Source organism: Macrobrachium rosenbergii, chromosome 53 (assembly GCF_040412425.1).
Source record: "Macrobrachium rosenbergii isolate ZJJX-2024 chromosome 53, ASM4041242v1, whole genome shotgun sequence".
Classification (NCBI taxonomy): Eukaryota; Metazoa; Arthropoda; class Malacostraca; order Decapoda; family Palaemonidae; genus Macrobrachium; species Macrobrachium rosenbergii.
This window is the reverse complement of record NC_089793.1, coordinates 49,385,762-49,410,998: the sequence shown is the minus strand read 5'-3', so window position 1 is coordinate 49,410,998 and position 25,237 is coordinate 49,385,762. Positions and strand designations below refer to the sequence as shown.

The 25,237-nt window shown below is 39.0% G+C and overlaps 1 protein-coding gene across 1 annotated transcript; it reads left to right on the top strand.

The window, feature by feature from the left end:
- The first annotated feature begins 1,692 nt into the window (after window positions 1–1,692).
- Window positions 1,693–24,605, top strand: LOC136834136 (ionotropic receptor 21a-like). Its single transcript, XM_067096396.1, has 7 exons — window positions 1,693–1,864; window positions 6,060–6,321; window positions 8,595–8,832; window positions 12,877–13,113; window positions 14,043–14,308; window positions 16,861–17,047; window positions 23,554–24,605. The coding sequence occupies exons 1-7, from the start codon at window positions 1,693–1,695 to the stop codon at window positions 23,821–23,823; spliced, it is 1,632 nt and encodes a 543-aa protein (XP_066952497.1). The 3' UTR covers window positions 23,824–24,605.
- Window positions 24,606–25,237: the final 632 nt, after the last annotated feature.

The window sequence follows — 25,237 nt, the reverse complement described above, 5'->3', positions numbered from 1 at the left end:
TTAACTACGAGATGCTAGTGCACATCAACGTACATAAAAAAAAAATCTGGAAATCTCACCAAGATAGTAGGCTAGACACCTACTTAACAGAAAAGTTTTCTTTGGCGTACCTACATATAATCAGATAATGGAAAACGAAAGACTTCGACATAGTGAAGCAGAGGTATCATATATTATCCTATTTCTCTACAGATGAATGAAGAGTTTAGTTTCAAAAATTATCTATCTGTCTAGCTAATCTATCTATCTATTTACACACACAAACACACACATACATACATACTGAATATATATATATATATATATATATATATATATATATATATATATATATATATATATATATATATATATATATATATATATATATATATATATATATATATACACACACACAAATGCAAAACATGACCATTTTTAGTGCCTTTTCTGGACTTTTATACATTTTCTCTTCGATTTTCAAAATGAGCAAGTATGTAGTATTTCTTAACTGATCATACATACATTAATCACGTCATATATGTTACTATTTGATATTTCAGATTCTTTATGTATCTCATTGTATGCATCATTGTACGATATATATACCTGCCTTTTATATGTTCTGTAAAGCATTATATATGTCTTTTTATGCCTGTTAACAAACACAACCTTCGTATGGACGCAGCGATGACCCTCAGGTTGACCGCTACCTTTCTGTCCGCTTTCTGTATTATGAACACCTGTCGAGAATAATAAAGGATCAGTCTTTCACTTCTGACATTTCTTGAACCTCACACTGGTGACCCCGGAAAAGGGACAAGTAGTGCGGTTTTGGCCCAGCCATAACGGACTAAATACAGCCACAGCCTACCATCAGAGAGCCTTTAGTGGACTAACTACAGTGCAAAGTTTAGGCTGCCAATAGCTCCCTCCCTGGCAGAAACCGTGCCATTAACAGACCAAATATGGCGTAACCCAAAAAGGGCATGTTTTGGCACTTCGTTTCGACCACTCGCACAATCAGCAACATTAATGGACTCAGTACGATGCATTTCCCCGTGTTTTGGTGCATGAGTAGTAAAGATGTTGGAAGTTGAACCTCAATGTGATCCCTCAAGCATCGTCTGCACGCCTCTCTCGCCAACAAAGCCAGACGCGGTCAAACTGCCCCCATTTTTGCGGCAGAACACAGCATCATGGTTCCTGTGCACAGACATGCACTTTTGCTTGGCGCTCATCTCAGACGATGCTATCAAATCTGACATCACCATGACGGTGCTCCCAGAAGAGGTGTTCAACAGAATCTGCCCCTGGCTCGATGCACAACCAGACAAGGTCACGTACGCAGTCTTGGAAGATAAACTGATGCAATCTTACTCCATACCCGTGACTGAGAGAGCGCAGCGCACACTCGACTTGTTATCCCAGCCCCTCGGAGAAGCATCACCCAGGGAAGCCTGGGACGAACTATGGGAGTTGGTACCACTGCCAGACCGTGACGAAAACGGGAGGAGAAGGACAATAGATTTAAAAAAGCAATCTTCCTTTGCGACTCCTGCAGGAAGTTAGGTGCCAGATAAAGGATGCAGATCCTCGACATGGACACCTTAGTTGACGATGCCCAGAAACTATATGAGGCCACCAAGGCCTCGAAAAACGCTGCCGCCCTCGCAGCTGCTGCCCTGGGAACCTGCAGCCTGATGGAGGAGAATGACGACAACGACGGAGGCATCAACGCCATTTACAGAAAGAAGACACCACTCAGGGAACACAGGACATGGTCAAACACGGTGTGGTGCTTCTTCCACTGAGAGTTTGGAACCAATGCCAGAAATTGCAGTCCTCCCTGTTCCTTCACAAAAAACGACAAAAGCAGCCACAAGTAATAGCTGTGGCTGCGAAATCCAACTCCCCCTGACCAGCAGGTTTCTTCATCGGAGATGAAATTTCCGAACGGCGCCTACTGGTAGATAAGGGGGCAATGCAGTCAGTCTTCCCGCCATCCAGGGAAGGTTTAGAAAAAATACCTGCCTCAACACCCGCCCACATAGCAGCAAACGGAACTCTCATCCTCATGTATGGCATGATGACCTGGACTATCTCAATTCTGGGACGCAGATACCACTGGCCTTTCATCATCACGGATGTAAAGTTTCCCCTGCTGGGCACAGGTTTCCTAGGACATCACAGACTTCTAGTCGATGTCGCAAGACAACGCCTCCTCGACACAGGAACCTGCCACTCCTGTCAGCTCTCCACCGGACCTCGAATGCCCACCATCTGCTCCACAGCCCCAACAACTACACGTCCCTCCTACAGGAGTTCCCGGACGTATTCAAACCAGAGCTATGCCAGTCACCTGGGGCTTCAGCAAAGCACGGCATCTTCCATCACATCACCACGAAGGGCCCACCAACCCATGCCAAGTTCCAACGTTTGTCCCCACAGTAGTTACAAGGCGCCAAACGGGCCTTTGCAGAGATGGAACGGATGGGCATCTGTAAAAAGTATCAAGCCCGTGTGCTTCTCCTCTCCACATGGTAAAGAAATCCGATGGTTCATAGAGGCCCTGCGGGGACTGTTGATGTTTGAATTTACTAACAACACCAGACCACTACCCCCTCCCTAGCATGCAAGACCTGACCGGCGACCTGACCGGCGCCCTCCATGGAGCGAAGATTTTCTCCAAGATGGACCTGTTGAAGTCATACCTCCAAGTCCCTAGGAGCTACATTTTTTCCTATTCCACCTTCGGTCTCAGGAACGCAGGTGCCACATTCCAGTGCCTGATGGACACCATCTTGGGGGGATCTGCCTTTCTGCATCTGGTACGTCGACGACATTCTCATCTTCTCCAGGTCCTCAGAGGAACACCTTCGCCACGTCTGCGCCGTCCTGAAACGTCTGCAGGACAGTGGACTAGTCGTCAGGTTCGACAAGTGCATTTTTGGGAAAGAAAAAGTAGACTTCCTCGGCCACGAGATTTCCCCAGCGGGAGTGTGCCTCTAAAGTAAAAGCTATAGAGAACTTCCTGAAACCACAAACCATCAAGGCCCTTCAAGAGTTTCTCGGGATGGTAAACTACTACTGACGTTTCATCCCAGACGTTGCCTGCACTATGTACCCCCTGACGTTCGATCCTGAAGGGCAAACCAAAAACACTGACATGGGAGGCTCCTCAGCAGCAGGCATTCATTGCAACAAAGAGAGTCCTCTCCAGTGTCACTACCTTAACTCACCATAACCCCACTGCCACCCTCAGATTGACAACAGACGCCAGCAACATCGCCTGCGGTGCAGTGCTCGAGCAACTTGTGAACGGCAAACCCCAGCCCTTGGCTTTCTTCAGCCACAAGTTTTCGCCAGCAGAGACCCACTACAGCACCTTCGACAGAGAGCTGCTGGCTGTCTACCAGGCCATGAGACACTTCAAGTACCTGCTGGAGGGGACCGAATTCACAATCCTGACAGATCACAAACCCTTGGTGCATGCATTTGCAAAGCCGGGAGATGCATGGTCTGCAAGGCAACAGCGGCACCTGACCACCATCTCTGAATTTGAGTGCACCATCAACTATGTCCCTGGCAGGAAAAACCCGGTGGCCGACGCCCTGTCAAGGGTAGAAATCAATTCTTTTTACCTCTGCATCGACTACAAAGACCTGGCAAGAGAACAAGCAGCGGACCCAGAGACGGCAGACTACAGGACGGCAGTGACGGAGAAAGCAAGTGCTCGACATAGTCCACGGTCTCTCCCATCCATCAGGGCGCACAATGGCGCACCTCATGACTAACAAGTTCATCTGGCATGGTATCAACAAGGACGTTTGACAGTGGGCAAGGAGCTGCATCCCGTGCCAGGCGAGCAAAACGTCCTGGCACACAGAGTCTGGGGTCGGCGACTTCCCCCAGCCTCGTCAGTGTTTCGGCCACATCCACATAGATGTCATCGGGCCCCTTCCACAGTCAGGAGGAACCAGATACCTCCTGATGATCACAGACCGCTCCACCCGCTGGCCTGAGGCAACCCCCATGGAGGAGGCATCAACAGCATCATGCGCAGAGGCCCTCCTCTCCAGTTGGATCAGCCGTTTTGGAGTGCCAGACAGCATCACTATAGACAGGGGTCCAGCCTTCCTGTCAGAGCTCTGGGTCTCCTTGGCACTCCTGATGGGTACAACTCTACACAGCACAATGGCCTACAACCCCACAGCGAATGGCATGGTCGAGAGGGCACACCGCTCTCTTAAGGCAGCTCTCATGGCACGTTGCACTGACGAGAGGTGGAAGGAACAGCTGCCCTGGGTCCTGCTGGGTCTCCTGCACTGCACTGAAGGCAAATGGCGACGCCTCCCCTGCTGAGAAAGTCTATGGGGAGACATTGGCAGTTCCCGGAGAATTCTTCCCGCCATTGGCTGATGGCGCCGATACCCCCCCTCCTGAGGTTGAGGGAACTTGCATAGAAGTTCGCACCCTGCCATAAGACCTTCACTGACAGAACCACCACCTACAGCCCACCTGCCTTACACTCCTGCGTCTACGTCTTTGTCAGGGTGGACACCCGTCGGCCGCCCTTAACCAGGCCCTATAGGGGGCCCCACCGAGTCATCAGGCGGGCTGCCAAGGCATACCTCCTTGACATCCACAGGTGAGAAGACTGGATCACCATCGACAGGTTGAAGCCGACATTCCTGTTGTACAGCGAAGTGCGCAAGGAAGAAGGCAGGAGCCCCTGAGTTCCCCCTCAGTACCTCCCCGCAGACACACCTGCTCCCCCACCAAAGCGGAGTCCAGGGCGGCTCAGGAAACACATCAAGCCAACCCCAGATGTCGGTTCCACCCCACGCCCGCAGTTCTCCAGGAGCAGGGGCCCACTCCGGCTGCCTCAGCGTCTGCATGATTAATGCTATTTTCATTCAATAATTGCTCCTCTATTTAGTGTCTTGGGAGGGGGGGGGAAGTATTTGTAAGGGCATCAAATCGCCTCTCCTTTCTTGTGTTTCTCTCTTCATATGTACATTAATCACGTCATATATGTCACTTGTTGATGTTTCAGATTCTTTATGCATCTCATTGTATGCATCATTGTACGGCCTGTCCGCCGATATATATACCTGCCTTTTACATGTTCTGTAACGTATTATATATGTCTTTTTATGCCTGTTAACAAACACAACCTTCGTATGGACGCAGCAGTGACCCTCAGGTCGCCCGCTACCTTTCCGTCCTCTTTCAGTATTATAAACACCTGTCGAGAATAATAAAGGATCAATCTTTCACTTCTGACATTTCTTGAACCTCACAATACTAATTTTCATAATGATGTCATAATATGAAGAAATGTACAGAAAAATCAACTCCCTGTCTACCATAACATTAATTTGGATTGCTTAAAAAGTGCAGTTGTTCTCTTTTGCCGTTTTCTGAAAACTTTGATATCAATGAATAAAAAATTTATTTCTGTAAAGTCAGCGAATTCAATGACACAGAAAACAAATATTAGAAAAATAGTTTTTGGGCTGTAGTTTTTTTATGAATTTAAAAACAAATACAAAAGTTATTTTTAACGTAAATTAAGTAAACTTAATAGTAGAATTTTTTAGGTGTCCGTATTTATATACATTATCACTGACTGAATATCATGCAAAAGTGTGAAGTAAATTCGTTCAACAATAATCTTGAAATTTTGATCTACAGGCCACATTGTAATGGGACTTTAAACGTCAGCACGCCCAGTTCGATTGACTATCCGATAATTCAGAGTTTCCTTAGCATGTTACAAGTTTCTCTTTTTTTGGTTCTTACAAAGACTTTAAAGATAAAACATATTTGTAACAATGTGTAAGGTAATATGCATTACATTCCACCTTATACAGATGTAGATTAGCCTAATGAATTTTTCTCTTCATCAAGAAGAATACTAATATTTTTTATTGAACATCACTAATTTTTTTATCTTGGAAATTCCTGATAGGTTTTCCCCTACTGAATCATTACATTTGATAGAACTTCTTGGAAGCCTAATAAATTACCTTTTGAGATTGTCCTTCTGATTTGCAACATCACATGTCCCATAGCTACAGGTAATTCGTCTTTTCACAAGCAGCTCAGGACCAGCCAAGGGAATGTGAGCATACTAGTGATAAGCAACGACCGTCAGTTTTTGAGTTCGTTCGCTCAAAGTGCTGATGACTCTCGCCTCATGGTTTGGGGGACAAAAATCCTCGTAGTGACCCAGCTGCCTCCCAGGGAAATTCCCCACCTCATGTCGCGTCACTGGACGTTTTCGATGTTCAACACGATGGTCCTTAATGTGGTGGACTCAGGAAATCACTTCAGGTGGGATGATTCGAAAGGACCCTGATAGTTTCATAGTACTCTCTGGTCTTCCGATTAGCTATTTTCATTTTCATCGGCGATTTAATTGATAATTTGAATATTTATATATGTTATATTAAGGATGACTTGTGATATTATTAGTGTAATTCAAAGTGTGCATGCTCTCATACTGAACAAGCTTAGAAGTCCATCAACTTGCAAAATAGTGGAATGCAGAGGAAAGAGAAGGATAAATACATAGAAGATGCATAAAGGAAAAAGACGAATCCTGTAAAAGATAGGTATTCATATGCATAGAAGATACTCTAAAATTATCAAGTGAATATTTATTCTATAATCTATATGTGAGTTTTAAATGGAACATTGAAAGTAATTCAAAATGTCTTTGCTTCTTTGCCTTCATTCTTTTGACATAGTTTTCAAGCACAGTTTACTCAGATTTGCTTTATGTCTTTTCTGACGTACAGAGATGCTATTCAGTGGAAGATTTCTTAGTAAAAGGATATATTTTTGATCCGGTCAGTAATAATCAAATTAACAAGGTAATGAATTCGTATAAAACGCAGAGGGCAGTCTTTATTAATGTAACGTTTCGACGCACTCCGAAGTCATTTTTAAACGGCGAATAGAGTTCATAGTGAAAGTACGAACGAACAAAAAAGAAACTACAACGTATAAAAACAATTAAAAAAAGAGTGAAACAAATTAAGTGGAAATGAACTACTGTCCCCCATTTAAGTTTTTCTATTCCAACTCCTCAGTAATACTTTCTTTGGTATGGACGGTGCAATTTTTGAGAAAAATGAAGGTTTACATTTTTTGGGAGGCAAAGAAATCAGCTGGTCCTTTATACCAGTCCTTCTAAGCTCTAGAGTGCCATGGCAGCTTTACATTTGTCTATCCACAACGTGAGTTTTTGATACCTAATCCCGCGTATTCAGAACCATATTTGGAGCAAGGAAACAAGTAAACAATTGACAACCGATGAAACCGGGAACCAATCTTCCATTTCAAAAACGGACCCAATATTGCAACTATTGTAAAAATCCAACTGGTCACAAATAAAGATAAAGAGAGGGATTTGTTTACGAGGAAAGAATTTATGAACAATAACTGAAGCAGCTTCAAAACAAAACTTGGTTTGAAGACAAATCCATCATTTGCATCTGTAAAATCATTATTATTATTACTCAGAAAATAAACCCCTATTTATATGAAACAATCTTACAGGGACCATTAAGTTGAGATTCAAGCTTCCAAAGAATGTGATGTTCATTTGAAAGAAATTGATAGGAAATACAGAAAGAAGAGATCAGTTATTAGAAAAAAATATAAATTTATGAATTAATAAATAGATAGAATACACGGAATGTTTTGTATAATATTGCTTTCTAACTGGCAAAAATATCTTAAGATTTGTATTCACATTCAGATACACTTGCATACCAACAGGTGCGACATCCACAGCTACTTTCCCTACTCTCCTGAGGGCGCTCAAGTCGTACGAGTTGCAGTGTGGACTTCCAAGCAGGGTCTCAGGACCACAAATGCCCGAGGGATCTTCCCTGAAAAATATCATAAGTGAGTTTAGATAGTTCATGTTGTGAATTACAGGATAGTGTTCACAAACTTCATGTAAAGGAAAGTCATACTTTTGCACTTGCTACTTCTTTATTGACTTCTGGTCTCATGGTAACCCATTGCTGCTTGCATCAAACTAATAACGCATATTGCAAGGTTCAGTACCACTTAAAAGAAGTTATGAAGAAGGAGTAACCTCAGGCTCGGTACATTCTTATTTGGGTTTGTGATCTCTCATGGCCAGCACTAACTACAAATCTTAAAAATGCCAAGCCGGGATGATGTAGGTCCATTTAATTAATAGTTAACTTTGGTAAAAGGATATCCTAGTATTAAATAAAAAAACCTTTAATACAGTTTAAATCTGAAATATCCAATTATTCTACATTATTAAATTAAAAAAAAAAACAGTGCAACACTTGTCATTCATAACCGATCCACGATAAAAATCAGCAAGTGTCGGCTGAAGGTTCAAAGACAGTTGTAAAATTCATTTAATACTTCATCATATCGATAACTTCATTTTTAAAAATTTCAGTTGCACATACAGGGATGCTTCTTGACTCATCAGTGTATTATTGCATTACCTTACCGTAGCAGCTTAACCCATCTTGAGTTTTCAATAACTCATGCAGGAATGACCCTTAATTCAGTAAGTTGCTATTTTAATAACGTACTGCATCGCTCTTTAGCTTCCATAAAGCACCAGTGAACGTCACGGTCTGGCCCTTCATGCCGTACTTCATGGCGGTGGAGGACGACAATTCTGTCATTGAGGAGTACGACGTCATTGAAGAGATGATCCAGAACGAGACCAACAATGACTCTGGAAAGAACATATACACTGGCAGAGATTACATCATGTTGCGGGTCGTGGCTGATCTCTTCAACTTCACCATCAAGATTGTTCCCGTCGCCAGCTGGGACGAAGTGAGCGTTCCTCTCTCTTTCGTCTTGGGATGAGATTTCTGTAGTTGGTGAAAAGAAACTATTTATCTCCTTTTGCATGAAGTCCGAAACATTATGCGATCCCATTTCAATGCACATGGACTCATACGAGACTTGAGATGATTTTCAATGTATTTTAAAACATATATGGGTTGAAATTATTTTGAAACTTTTATAACTTCATTAATGACCACACTCACATTTCACCTTTTTCTCGAGTGCTGTTCTCGTTGTTCAAATTAATATGAGGCTAAATGTAGATTTTCGTATAAGAATGTTGCAGTTTATTTCTAATGTATACAAAAAACTTAAACACTTAGCGCTTTAGTAATATTTATGTTAATATGTTCATGTCAGCTGAACTATAATGACATAGTATGTATTACCTGGTATTATACAGAAGAAAATTAATGGGCTAAGGTACTTGAACTGACAATTAAGAAAGACATTTTGCGAGACTGGAAAGCTGCTATGGTTCTGCATCCATTGGCTCTATATTCGAGGCACTGCAGGTAAAGCTTGCTGTCTCAGTGAAAATCTGTCATATACAAAAGATCATATAATCTGTTTAATCAAAGTGTGATTGTCTGGGCATGTAGCAGGAAGTTTCGTTCTAAAGGTTTTAGAGTATTTTAGTTTTCACTCTTATTTTCTTATACATCATATACATCAAACAAAGACTGTTCAATAGGGGGAATTCTGACATGACTCCAAACATCCACTATCATCGTCAGTTTTCACGAGCATTTTACTAAGTGTTAGTAAAATGCTCGAAAGACCTGACAGGTAGAAATCCCCTTGTTATGCAATAACATATACCATCTGAAGTTTGTGACTAGCAAGAGGGATTATGACGGAATAAGTGTAGTCTCCATGTTCTCATCTCAAAGTGGACTCTAAGTATGTGTGAAATCAACACACCAACTGTTGTGGCTGCCCTTCTCCTTCTGTGTCTCAAAAAAAAAAAAAAAAAAAAGGAAATCGGAGCCTAGATAACGTACTACTTACTGGACGGTCCTTTGATTTATATATCTGACATGAAAACCTCTCTGGTGCAACAAACATTGCTGGTGATGGATGGATAGATGATGAACAAAGTCTTTTAAGTGCATTGATTATTTGACCACCAGACAACATAAAAACACGTTGAATAAGGTCAAGTTGGTTTCCGGCTAACATTTCTGGTGTATTGGCTCTACTTGAATCCAATGAACGCTTCTGATTTCTCTCACCCAGTTCATGTTTACGTAAACTGAACGTTCAGTGTTTCCTCTTTCCGTGAGAAAAAGAAGCCATTTTTTTACAGTGACTGATAGTACATTATCAATAATGTAGCTGTATCTATTTCACTAGTATCAAAATTGCAGAGTGATCAGCCTCTCCATTTGTTCATGAGAGGAAACTCATGTTTCCACTATCCTCGATATTGTTGCATTCTACGGCTGCATCTCAAGCAGATTGTTTGAGACTTTTGATCTATCTTCTATAAGGTACCTTATCATCTGTTCAACTATTACCTTTTTCTCCTGTTTTCTTATTGAGTAACCCCACCACACACATGCCTAATAGAGGTCTGCTTTTATCATATGAAGAGGCAACACTGAGTCACTATCTCCTTTTTTTTGTTAATGTTGGCATCAATGTCAGGTCAATTTCAGTGTTCGTTCTGTTAGCCCATCCAGATGATGCGTGGCATTTGCTTTGTCATGTACTGTAAGAAATGAGCTATTAGTCATTATCAGTGGTACTATACAATGCTAAACTTGTATTTTTAGACTATCTTTTATGCTCATCTTAGGACTGCTTCTAAGGATTATGACGAGTCTGGCGATAAGATCACTTTTAGGCTAACTTTTTTCTTTATAATCTAGTTGAAGTACTTGAATAGCTTAAGTCTTAAGAGATACTATTTTCATTAGACTATTTATTGACCTGAACAACTTTAGTCACTGACACAAGCCCTATGCTGTCTTTCCAGAGGCTGTGTTGTTTTACAGAATGATCCCCTCATCATGTCCTCTGAAAGGGTTTCCTTGAACGAAAATGAATACGTTCATTCTTTCAGCTTTGAATACCCTCATGGAACTGACCAGTGTGGTAGCTACGAAAACGTTCCTTCAGATCAAATCTTATTTATATTTATGGTAAAAATTTAAAGACATAGGAATATTTTATAGATTTTATAGGGATTTATGATCGATTATTTTATATTTTCCTCAGCTCATGAATACTGTCCGTAAATGAGGTCACTGACATGTTTTGATGTGTAATTTCATCAATTCAGGAGTGAAAGTTTACTTATACAAGTACCAGTTGTTACTTGTATATCTCCAGTAATTAATGGCTGCAATTAGTTCAGCGTTTAATTTTGTATTCTTACTGCTTTATGTCTCTTCAGTACATGTCCATGACATAAAACTGCAATTTTCCTAACTGAAAAGTATGTCTTAGAAGGACACTGCTGTAACTCAAAACAAAAATGTAAACATCTTTAAAGTCCCTATAAACACATCCAGCTAACTATTTATGCTTCCAATTTGCTTTCAATAATCAGAAGGAAAAGGAGTATTTATTCTGATACAATGATACTCACAAACAATGATCACAGTTGAAGCTGCTGTGTGGGTGTTCAGAGTGGATGAGTCTTTGGTAGTTCTGTTCACATGGGAAATAAACCAACTTTGCAGGTATATGGAAAGTGCACTAGGATGTGGAAGTTTCATTTACTAAGGGTGTTCATCTGAAGTCAGTGGACATCGTGATTCAGCCAGGTATCCATTCTCAGTCCTCTTATTTATGTGTTTGGAGTAGCTGCAAGTTGTGGAAATTTTAGACAAGGGATGAATGTATCATGAAAGCTGCTTTGTTTTTAAGTAACGGCAAGGTCGTAGAAGTTTTATTTATGCAGGAGAGATCACTGTAGAATCTGTTGCACGGATTTCAAGCAGGCGTAGGCTGTGGGAGCTTTATTTACACCAGGGGATTATCACAAGCTGTGTGTAGGTGCTTGGAGTGACGGCAAAACAGTGGAACTCTGTTTATTTCAAAAACGATAGTTTTGTATAGATGTATAGAGTACCTATGAGGAAGATAAGGCTACCTTAATTAAGAATCGGATTCACCCTGTTTTACCAGTGAGAGGATGAATGTGACAGTGAATGCTGTCTTCTTTATGTATGAAGATAATTTTTTAGATGCCTGAGATTTACACAGGCTGGTCATCTTTCCAAACCTCTCACAAAAACAGTCATTCTGAAACACTGTTACCAGAATGAAATCAACAACTGTTACCTGTCCATACTTATTCAGTTCTTGTAATATTAAGCTAACAAACATTTTTTTGTACCACTTCATCTTTACCACTTCATCTTCATCACAGAAGAGATTTAATGTTTTATTGTGGTCAGGGTGATGGAACGAGTCTCCTTTATTTCTTAAAATACATAGGTTGAAGATGAAGGCATTCTGATACCCACGGGAAGCATTGCAACTCAGGGGGAAAGGAACAAGTAGGGTTTAACCTTAGGGTAGCAGACTAGCCTAATATTTTCACTAAGGAGATTGCTGCGGGTAGGATAATGGAAGGAGATTGTTACAGGTAGGATAATGGACGGAGATTGCTACAGGTAGGATAATGGACGGAAATTGCTACAGGTAGGATAATGGAAGGAGATTGCTACAGGTAGGATAATGGAAGGAGATTGCTACAGGTAGGATAATGGAAGGAGATTGCTACAGGTAGGATAATGGAAGGAGATTGCTACAGGTAGGATAATGGAAGCAACAAGAAGAGAATTTCAAAGCTTGATAGTTGAGTGAGAGTAACCTTCACTGAATGTCTCAGTCTGCGGCTTATTGGTTTTCATAACAAATACTGAATAGTGAAGCCCAGTGTTGATGTAACATTTATTTTTGCCATTTTCTTGTTACAGAATTAAATAAATAATTTTCCTTTGTGATTTATGCAACAGTGACCAGTGATTAGTTTAAAAGTTCTTAAGTAATGTATACCATTATCGTTTCCAGGTCATAGAGAAGGTGATAAAACGCGTTTCTTTCATGTCGCCCATGAGACTAGCGATACTGCCTCATCTTCTGCCTCACTTGGACTTCTCTGCAGACTTTGAACCTGAGACCCTGACCTTCGTTATGGCCAAGCCAAGCTTGAAGCCCCGGTGGGAGTCACTCGTTTATCCTTTCAGTGAGGTCGTTTGGATATCAGTTGGTATCATCCTTCCCATTGCGCTACTTGTTTTCTATCTTGTGAGTAATATAATAATGTTATGAGGATCAGGAATAATAGAATACCAACTACTGCAGATATTGAACTAGAAGCTGAAAGGTTGCTTTTGACTGTATGGGGACGTTCTGTTTTCAATATATATATATATATATATATATATATATATTTATGAATATATATATATGATATATATATTTATATATTTTGACTGTATATGTGTTATGTTATATATATATATATATATATATATATATATATATATATATATATATATATATATATATATATATATATAAAAGAACAACACATACGGTCAAAAGCAAAAGTCATATATTGCAGGAATATTTAAATGATCTTTTCGTTATTTATAATTTTTTGTACTTGTAGTCTCAGTTTTAGTCAAGTGTGCATGTAATTTAAGTCTGTGAGTTGTAATTTTACCATTGAAATTATTTTAGCTTTTTCAACTACTGGGTCTTATAATCAGCTCTTATTTTATGTTAACATATTATAATTTATTTTGTAGAAAATCCCTGAAGATGAGGCGATATTGTCACGAAACGCAGGATTTAAACAAAATGCGTGTCTCATCGTATTCCTGCCCTTAATCTGCTTCACTGAATTAGATAACACCTAACAATTGTAGGCTCATGCAAAGTGCTCATTCCTATAATTTATGTATATTTTATTATAAAGCTTTCATTCTACTTTAGATATAATTTTCATAATCATTCTGACCATCTTCTAGGATTCAAATTAATGTGTACAAAAATCTCTATTTTCTTTCCTCTTCTTTCTTCATTCTTACCACTAAGTGTCTTACGTAAAGCACTATTGAGGAAAGACAGAAACTTTGGAAGAAATTAGTCATTGTTGTTATTATTACTTTTCTTTTAGGGTTTTATCTGGTAGAAATCCTCTAATTTCCCTTGCGTTTAATTCTTCTTAGGTCTTCCGGCTAGACCTGGGGATTGAAGACAGACAGAGGTACGGCTGGTGGACAGTAACCGAGATTGTCCTGGGTACTTTGCTCGGCCAGGGATTGACAAAGGAGCTCCCAAATACGAAATCCGTCAGGCTGGTTCTCCTATTCTGGGCATTGTTTGCCTTTCTGATTGGCACCCTCTATCGAGGAAACCTGACGGCCTTCCTCACTTTACCCAAGTACCCCCAAAGAATCGAGACTCTGCAGCAACTGGTTAATGCGAAGGCCAGGTAGAGAGAGAGAGAGAGAGAGAGAGAGAGAGAGAGAGAGAGAGAGAGAGAGAGAGAGAGAGAGAGAGAGTCACCTCTTACTCGCACATGGGCACTATCCAGCTAAAACCCGTTTGCAAATACTTTTTATTTTGCACACTTTTCAAAGACTTCTAATTTATAAATATTCTTCATATGTTATAGACAAACTTGTCAAGACGACTGTAAACTAGAAGTTTGCATTACAGGTTTGATGATAAAATGTCTGTAACATGTATTTTCACAGGTTTTACGTCATGTCATGAAAAGGCCGCTGACCAATGAAATGATTGTGGGTTTAGTCAGTATTTCATCATGGGTATAAAAATAAAGAAAGTGCAAGGTCAAAGGCCGAAAAAGGAAAAACTGAAGCAACTGAGCTATGAGTTTCAGCAGATACTGCTATAATTTTCTAAAACATGCAGTCATATGGAGCAAGCCTAATTTAGATCACTGGCTTACAAAGTAGATTTCAACAGACCAGAATAACATTATAATTAAAAAGGGGAAACGAGGCAAATGACAAATAAGAACAAAGTTAATGATAAGAGCAGTGAGAGAAAACAAACCCAAACGAAGGCTGAGAAACTCACCTGATTAAAGGTCCCATCTCCAAAGAGGTCAGATTCTTATATCCTCAAAATCTAATCACTTGTCTCTAGTCACAAAGTCCATCGTCTGTGTTGTTCTGCTAACAAACAAGCCAACTACTCGAATCAAAATTCCTTACTTCCTTGTCAGAGGTAAAAGTAAATAACAAACACGAATCAATACATACGCAAATAGCAATCTAAGTCAGGAAGGCCAGGGAAATGTTGCTTCGAGCCTGTCAGTAGTAGCACATCCTCCTGTAAGCTTCTGAGTGCTTGCGCGTTTTAATCTCTGTTTCTCTTATTCCATCGCAGCATGCTCATTCCACCAGACACGGTTGACTTCTACAACGGCTTCAAGCAGTCCCCTCCTGGGCCCTACAGGGATGTCAGCCAGAGGATGACCTTCGTCTCTTCCCTCCAGGCTGCTTTCCCCAGACTACTGAAGGAGAAGTGAGAGATTATTATTATTATTATTATTATTATTATTATTATTATTATTATTATTATTATTATTATTATTACTGGAAAATGCCGAAAGGCAATGCGCCCACATAAAAAGCTCTGATACAGAAGCAAACTGATGTTCTAAAAATTGAAGAAGAAATCAAAGTAAAATGATAATTATATGGGAATGAATATAATATACAGGTAAGAAAAATAGGAAAAAAATGTTCTCAAGCGTCCCTTTACAAACAGGACTCTGACCAATCTTCTGTTTGAGTCACTTCCGTCTAGATAGATGGACAGTTCGAAAAGGACATATATGAATGTTTTAGGTAACAAAATCAGATCGTATAAGTTTAACCAAAAAGATAAAAAACCTAAATGCCAGTACTAAAATAAAGCATAAAAACCGACATTTTAAATGACAGATAAGCTTTTTAAGTATATGCATGCCAAATTAATAGGTGACTCATATCAGACATATAATTAATCAATAAGAGATATTTACTCTCCTTAAAAAAGAAACATACCAGTTATTATAGCTGTCATATACCAGCTTTATGTTAAGCATATACCAGTTTTATTGAGTCTATATGCCAGCTTTATAAGAGATGATTATATATCATTTACAGACGCGAAGGATACCACTTCTATAGAAAACAGATACTATTGTTATAGGATTTAATTATCATGAAAGATTAAGGAACCAACAGGGGCGTCATTTCAGATTTTTGTTTGGGGGGGGTTGGCAAAGATGGTTTGGCGAGCGAAGCGAGCCTAACCAGCTGTTTTTTTTTTTATTGTATTTTTAGCTATTTTATGTGCTTTTTGAAGCCACATAAGCAAGGTATTTCAGCAAAATAGGCAGACAAACAAACATTGTGTGTGATAGATAGATAGATAGGTAGATAGATAGATAGATAGATAGATAGATAGAAATAACTTAATGTGGTGACACATTTGAATTTCAGTAGGAATAATGGAAAACCCGCTGCTGTTACTTCTTGGGGCTTAGGGGTGTGAGGGGGGCAACTTGAGTCTTGGGGGCGGGCAGTTGCGCCCCACCACCAAAACAAATGACGCCCCTGGGAACCAATACTCTTGAAAGTTTGTTTAGTCAATTTTTAATTGAAAATTTACTTTTAAATAAAAAAATAAGGAGCCTCTAATAATTAATATCTATTTGTTCAAAATTGAATTTATTATATTTTATATTATTTTCATTGTAATGTTGTCAGCCTTTGTACTGTATCATCATTATTATTACTTATAATGAACACACGTTCATATGCAACAAACTTGCTCAGAATGGAAAAGTTACATGTGAAGAGGAGAAGAGTGGAAGAAGTATGCCAAGAACATAAAATAATATAACTGAAAAAGAATAATAAATATGTTTAGTTAAAATGTAGCAATTTTCCATTTTTCAATAGGATTTAAACGCAGTCTTTTATTTTCTTTTTGATATCTAACCTACCCTTCAATGAACACTTACAGCACAGCCTATATGTATGAGAGAAGAAATTTGGACTTGAATATTGCACGCCATTACACAAAGGAAAATGGGTGGACACCTTTCTATGCAGCTAAGGAGAATATTTGGCCAGGTACTTGCGCCTGGCCTATCATCAGAGATGCTCCGTTCAGGCATATCCTCGATCGTTACATCGGAATCTTTGTTCAGGTAAACACAATAAAGTCGTTTCAGGCATATCCTCGATTGTTACATCGGAATCTTTGTTCAGGTAAACATAGGAAAGTCGTTTCAGGCACATTCTCGATCGTTACATCGTAGTCTTGGTTCAGGAAGGGCACTGCGTGATACTGCTATAGGCACATTTTCTATGGTTACATCAGAAACTTTGTTCAGGTAAGGCACGGAGCGATGTTTTTACAGGCAGGTGTTTGTTAGTGATAAATTGTGATTTTTATTTAGCCCATAAAGAGTGATGATTCATGATACATATTCTTTTTCTATAGCTGGTTCACTTTAGGTAGATTCTTGGGCATACGAGATGTTTGTTTGGCGGCCTCTGATTGGCTGGTACCAGGCGGTAGGCGGCTTGCTCACTGTCTCAGTTTTACCTCTGTAGATCAGGAAACTTGCAATGTTTTCATATTACTTCATTTATCTCACGTTTTGCACAAGATGGAAAAGTTTTGGTCATACCACAGGATTCGGTATTAATTGTACAACTAAATCATGATTTCCTGAAATCAGTTAGATAAAACACAAAAGAATTACAAGTAAAAGTGGAGAGAGAAGCATTTAATTCGTTATACCTGTTTTTACTAATCGGATTTTGCATCATTCATGCGATCATCAAGATAAAATAAAACTCTTGTTTACATAGAGCAAATTCACCCTGAATACGCTGGTGCTTTCAGATTTTAGGTGCGTGTGATATGTGAAGAGAAAATTAAGAATATGTCTTATTATGTTGCATCCATTCTTGACTCAGTTTGGCGGTAGTGCCGAGAGACGGTGATCTGCAAACAGCGAGAGCTTTGAGGCACTGTTGACAATTGCCAATTAGTGACATGGGAAGTTTGCGGTTTCGACAATATTTGCCATAATATTATGTCATTACATTTTCTGTAAATAAATGCATAGAATTCCATTATGACTGTCAAACTTTTTCACTCCAATATCATATATGTCCATATGTCAGGACATATCTGATAAGAAAAAATCAATACTCAGATGGATGCATCTGGGTGTGTTGGCTTCAATATAGTCTAGGTGAGAAAAGTGCATATTGTAGGCTACATGATAAATAACAGGCCTACATAATTATGAGTTCATTATTATGGCCGCTTGTTTCTCTGGTCAAAACATCAAAAGCTTGTGTTTTTTATATGTTCATTCAATGAACGAAAGTACATCTTTTTATTTCTTACCATAAAATATATTGGCAATGTAACTAATATAAAATTCTGTCTTTTTCAAAATTTGTTTGAGCTACTCTTAGACCAGAATGTTTATTCCTTTATATACATGTTACATTTGATAATTATGTAGGCCTGCAAATTTCTCACCTAGACTAAATTGAAGCCGATCACATCCAGATGCATCCATCTGATTATTAATTTTTTCTTACCAGATATGTCCAGACACACGGACATATATGATATTGGAGTGAAAAGGTTTGACTGTCATAATGGGAATTCTATGCATTTATTTACCCCAAATGTAATTGCATAATAATACGGTAAATATTGTCGAAACTGCAAACTTCTCATATCACTAATTGGTAACTGTCAACGACGCCTCAAAGCTCTCGCTGTTTGCAGATCACCGTCTCTCGGCGCTACTGGCAAGCTGTGTCAAGAACGGATGCAACATAATAAGACATTTTTCATTTCCTCTTCACATATCACAGGCATCTAAAATCTGAGAGCATGAATGATGCAAAACCCGATGATAAGTAAAAACAGGTATAAAGAATTAAATGCTTCTCTCTTCACTTTTACTCATTGTAATTCCTTTGTGTTTTGTCTTATTGATTTCAGGAAATCATGATTTAGTTGTACGATTAATACCGGATCATATGGTATGACCAAAACTGTCCTATCTTGTGCAAAACGTGAGATAAATGAAGAAATATAAACATATTGCTAGTTTTCTGAGCCACAGAGGTAAAATGAGACGGTGAGCTAGTCGCCTCCCTCCCGGTACCAGCCAATTAGAGGCCTCCAAACAAACGTTTTGTAGGCCCAAGAAGTAGCGCTACCTTAAGTGAACCAGCTACAGTTAAGTCAATTATTTCTTCCAGCATTTTCTAGATCTTTACATGGGGATCTTACTGCAGTGAAACGGTGATGCTTCTTTTAGGTATAATCGTGACTATTATTTCAGAAACTTTTTTTTAGGGGAAGCATGAGTGAAACTTTTCAGAAATTTCCCGATCGTTATATCGGGATCTTTTCTTCTGGTAAAGCACTGAGTGATGCTTTTATAGGCATGGTTTTGATCGTTATATCGGGATCTTTTCTTCTGGTAAAGTACTGGGTGATGCTTTTATAGGCATGGTTTTGATCGTTATATTGAGATCTTTTCTTCTGGTAAAGCACTGAGTGATGCTTTTATAGGCATGGTTTTGATCGTCATATCGGGGCATTTGTTCAAGTAATAGGGCGTGATACTTCTTTGATGCACGCTCTTGACTCTTATATCGGGATCTTATGTAATGTGTTAAGCTTGTCAAGCTATTTTCAAGTTATACCTCGATCTTTAACAGGCAGTATAGAGTGATACGTTTTTGATGCGCATTTGTAAAAATTGTAGGGGAGAGCGGCGATGATTCGGACAGTGGGATGGTCCGGACAGTACATTTCCTGGAAAATGTAAGGGGCCCTCAGCTCTGAGAAATCACGTGAAATCACGAGAGTTTGCTCGCCATTGACACATGGACTTTGGTTGCGAAGGGTCGTTTACTTTAGGATTGAGGGTAATTTTTGTGGTTTTTCTCATTTCCTATGTAATTTTTTGCGTCTGAATCATAAGCTTTGGTGTAGTGAATATGATAAGGGAGCTGATTATGAGTTTTGGGTGTGAATTTGTACTATATGACGAATCTGCAAGGATTTGAAGTTGAGGGTGTCATCAAATGGTTATGATATGTGGGGGATGATTCGGACGTGTCCGAATCATCCCTCCTAGCAAACCTTTACTAATTATGAATTCCAACAAAGAAACAAAAGATTTTCACTAACATTATTTAAGTTATATTTTGTGTATATGCATTCATTAGCCCCTCATTACCTTTACCTTATAAAGCACTTCATAAACCCGTCATAGAACCCCCTAATTACAAATTAAAATGTGAATATCAAATCTGGATTCCATTCCATTGGATCTTTGATGTTTTTCATGAAAGTCACTTTGCCAGGGCTTTTGTGACTGATAGGTAAAAGCCAACTGCACCACCTAAAAGCACAACAACCTCACATGAGTTCAAGAACATTAAAAAGCAAGAAAAATACAAAAAGTTAGATACAGAGGCCCAGACCAGTGATGAAGACCATCATCTTGAAGATCTCTTGACAGCCGATCTTAACAATTATTCTTCTGACATCTCAGAGGAGGAGATAGAAGGCACAGAAGTGGGTTTTATTGATAAAGTCCCAGAGGAGGGAGATTTTGTTCTTGTTGGGATAGATCCAGTAAAAGGTAGCAAAGTTTATTATGTAGGCAAGTTAATCGCAATTTTATGAATTTCAGGTTTTTATTTAAGAAAATCACAGAAATTTTCTTAATAGTTTTAAATTTCCAGAAATTGAGGATGAAGCAACTATTGGTAAAGAGGCAGTAACTGGAGTGCTTCCAAACCCAGTTCAGCAGAGTATGAAAAGAAAGCAGGGGTATTTCAAATTTTGCTTTTCTTTGCAGGATACAATATTCGTTAGGCCAAATTTAATATTTAGGCACAACAAATTTCAAGTATTTGAGTTACGATTTATGTTTGGGGTTTTACTCATGGGGGAGAATAATTTCAAGTAAATTTTGGTCATTTAAGAATTTGGTGGCAAGGATATTCAAGTTTAGTTTTTGTTTTGAAGGTTACAATATTCTTTGACTACTATAACATTTATTCTCGGCAAACATCGTAGATTTTCTGTCTGCCATTCACTAAGGGAGAGAATAATCTTTTAAGTTGATTATGATTATTTCAATAAAACATTTCGTATGGTATTTCTGTTTCATTTATCATCTGACTTGAAGGTAAATGTCAATTATAATAATTGTCCGAATCATCCCCATGCTCTTGTCCGAATCATCACCATGGATAGGGATGATTCGGACATTTTGAAACTTGTACTTGAAGATAAATAGCTTCAAGTTATACGACTTGCTACATTTACTGGTAAATGTAGGATGATGGGGCTACGCATTGACATGCCAAGGATATCACTGCTCCTTAAACTCTGACTTCTAGAGAGAAATTAAAAAAAAATGTCCGAACATTCACCGCTCTCCCCTACTGATATTTTTTCTGGTGAAGCAATAAATTATGATGATTGACGCATCCAATCGACTACTGTATTGACCGTTCACCGAAATATTTGTTGCAGTATAATAAATGAGCTTTTTAGAGACAAACTATCGATCATTACATAAGAATTTTTGGTTGAGAAACTTTTCCCTGACAAAATTGTTCTTGACTGGCGGTCGGGGATACGACCCCACCAGACACATTTTTGACTGGTTTATCAGAACTTTCGCTTCCCTCTCAACGGCCACATTACAGCCATTGTTCTATGTAAAATACTGACTGGTCCCTCAGCAGAATTTTTTTTGAAATTCGCTTCTAGGCATAATATATTCGATCGATATTTCTTGGTCTTAGCGCCGTTAAGGTTATGGTTGGGCTGGACACCCAGTATCCGTATCTAGCCCAGATTGGACGAAGCAAGACTGAAAATGGAAAAATGGTCCCAACTCCGAAAGAAATGACAGATCTGTCTTCAGGCAAAAGGAAGAAAATATTGAACTTGGAAATCAGGAGGAAGCGAAGTCCAAGGTGTGACAGAAAATTTACGGTGTTACTAAGAAATGTCAGTTGTCTCTGTTGTGTCCTACCATTTTCGCCATGTTATCTTATATACAGGGAAAAGGACATAATATTATTCAAAAGACATGGTTGCAGTATAAATGAAGAACAAAACTCAGTTGTGCAGATGAAAAAGAAGTTATTTATAATATGCTAAGTTAGGTAAACCAGTTAAAATGCCATATGCGACTGAATGACAAGGAATTAACGTCATAAGAAGGACATTGAGTCGTGGTAGAGGACTGGAATGCGAAGAATGAGCGCGATGTCGTCTTGACGAGAGTATTTCTATCAGGATGTTAGAAAGTGGTCGAAACAGATGAGGTGGCAGCAGTGAAGTTTATTTAGCAACATCGGAAGTACTGACACGCATCCATGAATGCTTACTGCTTCCAGGGCTTTCTGCCTGATGCAGTAGTAGGAGGGGAATCATCCTCTTGAAAAACGTAGAATGATCTTATGTACCAAATCTACTTGTGTACCATCAATCAAGTCTATTCCTTGTGCAGGTACAATTTTGACCACTGTTCCACTCAGCAAAAGGAGAGGGTCCTGCTCCTCCTCTCAGGTGACCTTCTAACACCTGCCCTGCTAGCTCTTCTTACATTTATTTTTGTGGAAATCAGCAAAATCTGGGTTGCAGTTAGCGACCGTTTCCTTCCCTATTCTGTGACACTGTTAATATATCCAAATCTTTGTCTTCCCTAATGCATATAACTTGGCCTCTTCAGGCGGTAAGTACATGGTTTGTTTTCTAATCATTCCTCACTTTATTTCTTACCCTTTACATTTATTGCTTCCTGAGGGCTTCCTCTTGATAAGGACGCGTTTTTTTCAGCCCTTCTGTCATCTTTGTAAACAAATTTTTAAAAATCCCTTAAAAAATTTACCAGGAAAGAGGATGAATGGAATTTCTAAAATTCTGAGAATGTTTGTCATAAGTGACTTACCTGTACTCTTTAAAAAAAGCAGGGTGGGGGTAAATTGGAGAACAAAACAGATGCATTGGAATAAGAAACTGTACTTATGTGCATATTTATTTGTTTATTAACTAGCCTGCACCAAGTCATTGTTCCTTTAGAGTTATCCTTAATGGATTGTTGTCCATTGTGAGTAATAATAATAATGAAGAGGATGAAGTCTGCATTTTTTATTGTTAATAGAATGAAAGTTTTAGTGTTCTTTGGAAGTCTCAGTCATGTTACGTTTTCTGTAATTTCAAGTACAGTGCGATTTCATTTAGGAAAGGATTTTCTGGTATGATATTGGTGTTTGAAACTAGAGGATTGATACACCCAGACAACCCCTAACTCCATGACCCTCAGTCACCTCTAACTTCACAAGCTTAATCTAAGTGTAAACCTGTATAATAAATGAAAGTAATAAACAGATACTAATAGATGAATCATTAATATCATTGTTATTGTTGGTGTGTACTAAAAATTCACATGGAAGTAGTCAAGAAGACCGTTGACTTGGTATTCAGGCTCTCACAGAATACTCTAAATGAGAAAAAGTGTTAGAAATAATTATTGTAAAACGAATAATCGAAGTAACCGTGGAAATAATCTCTCATATGTATAATAAATTAAGAGGTTTACAATAAGAAGCAGCTCTTAAAACCCATTGCTTTCAGGCTGGTTTAGTGGATCAGTGGGGCGACGAAACAGCCTACAAATTCAGAAGCAGAACACGTCAGCAGAAGAACACTTTAGAGAAAGAACCCGAAGTCTCTTTTGGAGAGGATGGTGCTTCTGCCAGTGATGCTGGAGACGGACAGGAAGAGATCCAGCCGCTTACAGTAGTGCACCTACAGGGTCCTCTGCTTCTCCTGCTGCTGTGCCTTTTGGCATCATTGCTAATTTTTGCAGTAGAAGTAATCGTGGGTTTCTGCTCACGCAATTGAAATTCCGCTAGAGCACAATGTGTTCTGCAGCCTTCATCCATCGCAGTGTCTGTAGGATTGAAGTGGGTGGGGGATCTGAAGGATTTTACAGAATCTAAAGGGAATGTACTCCTTTCCTTAGCAGACACTAATATTTGACTGGGATGCTGTTTGAAATACTGTGAAGAATTTGATTGAAATGTTATTTTCATAGACTTTGTATGAGCCTGAATGGAATTTTCTCTGCAGAACTCAGTAGGTTCTGCGTGGAAAGTTCTTATGGGTCTTGTAGGAGACTATACTGTAGAACCTATAGGGACATAATTATTCTTTCTCAAGAAGGCTGCAGGAACTAAATGTTTTGCGTCTGGGATTAATAATTCTTTACCTTTTCTAGTTTTGTTAGTTTCAAGTTCTGCAAAATGGCATAATTGCACTCCAGCATCCTCAAGTTTCTGATCTTGTCTGTCATTAAAATCATTGTCAGATTTTTGTTTCAAAACATCTTTAGTGTCAATATGTTAATGCGTTGAACATAATTACATATGATGTAGATGCTAATTGTGTAAGACTTGCAGTTTTCTATGCTGTCTCCGTTAGCAATGAAAAGTCAGCTTCAGTGAATTTCCTTTTCAGCATTTGTCAGATCTTGTACCTCATAAAAGTTCTATTTCTGTATCAAATCATAACAAAATTTCCTTTAAAACAATGATTATATGCTTGCACATTTGCATCTCACGCCAGCATTTTGAAATGTCAAGGTGTTGTCGTTGAATTGTCCGTTGCTGTCAGATTTTTAGTATCTACAGTGCCTGTTGGTAGTAAAACAAAAATCCTTGATGAGCTGTGTATCTTGTCCTTTTAGTTATTGAATGAAATACTGTCATAGATTCCCTTTTGGTAACACAAATGAATCCTGGCATTTCTCCCGTGTCCTTTTATTAATAAAGAATGACAATAATTCAGCTCTGGGTTGCAACAATCAAATAACTTAGTTCTATCAACACTGAAGAGCTATAGGTAGCCTTTGTATCTAACATCCACCACCCTCGATTAAAGGGCTTGCATTGTCATTATTACACTGTGGGTAAATCAACCCACTACATGAGACCTTTCTCAAATTCACCATTTAAAAACTTGTTACTGCTTTGATTAATTGTCCCAGTTAACATATCATTTCTCAACCCTTTCCATTCAAGGCAGACATAGACTCAAGAGCCATAAACAAGCATCATGAGTATTTATACAGTTCCCATCATTATGTTATAACCAAATTTAAACGATATCAGGAACTGTATTAACAGTGCATAATGAAACTCTCACGTACTCTTTAGACATGTTCCTTTAATACCATGTATTGCATCCAGTTCATACCATGTTGGGGTTCAGCTGGGTTCCTGACCTTGTCCAAAAACTATGAACTAAAGTCCTCGTG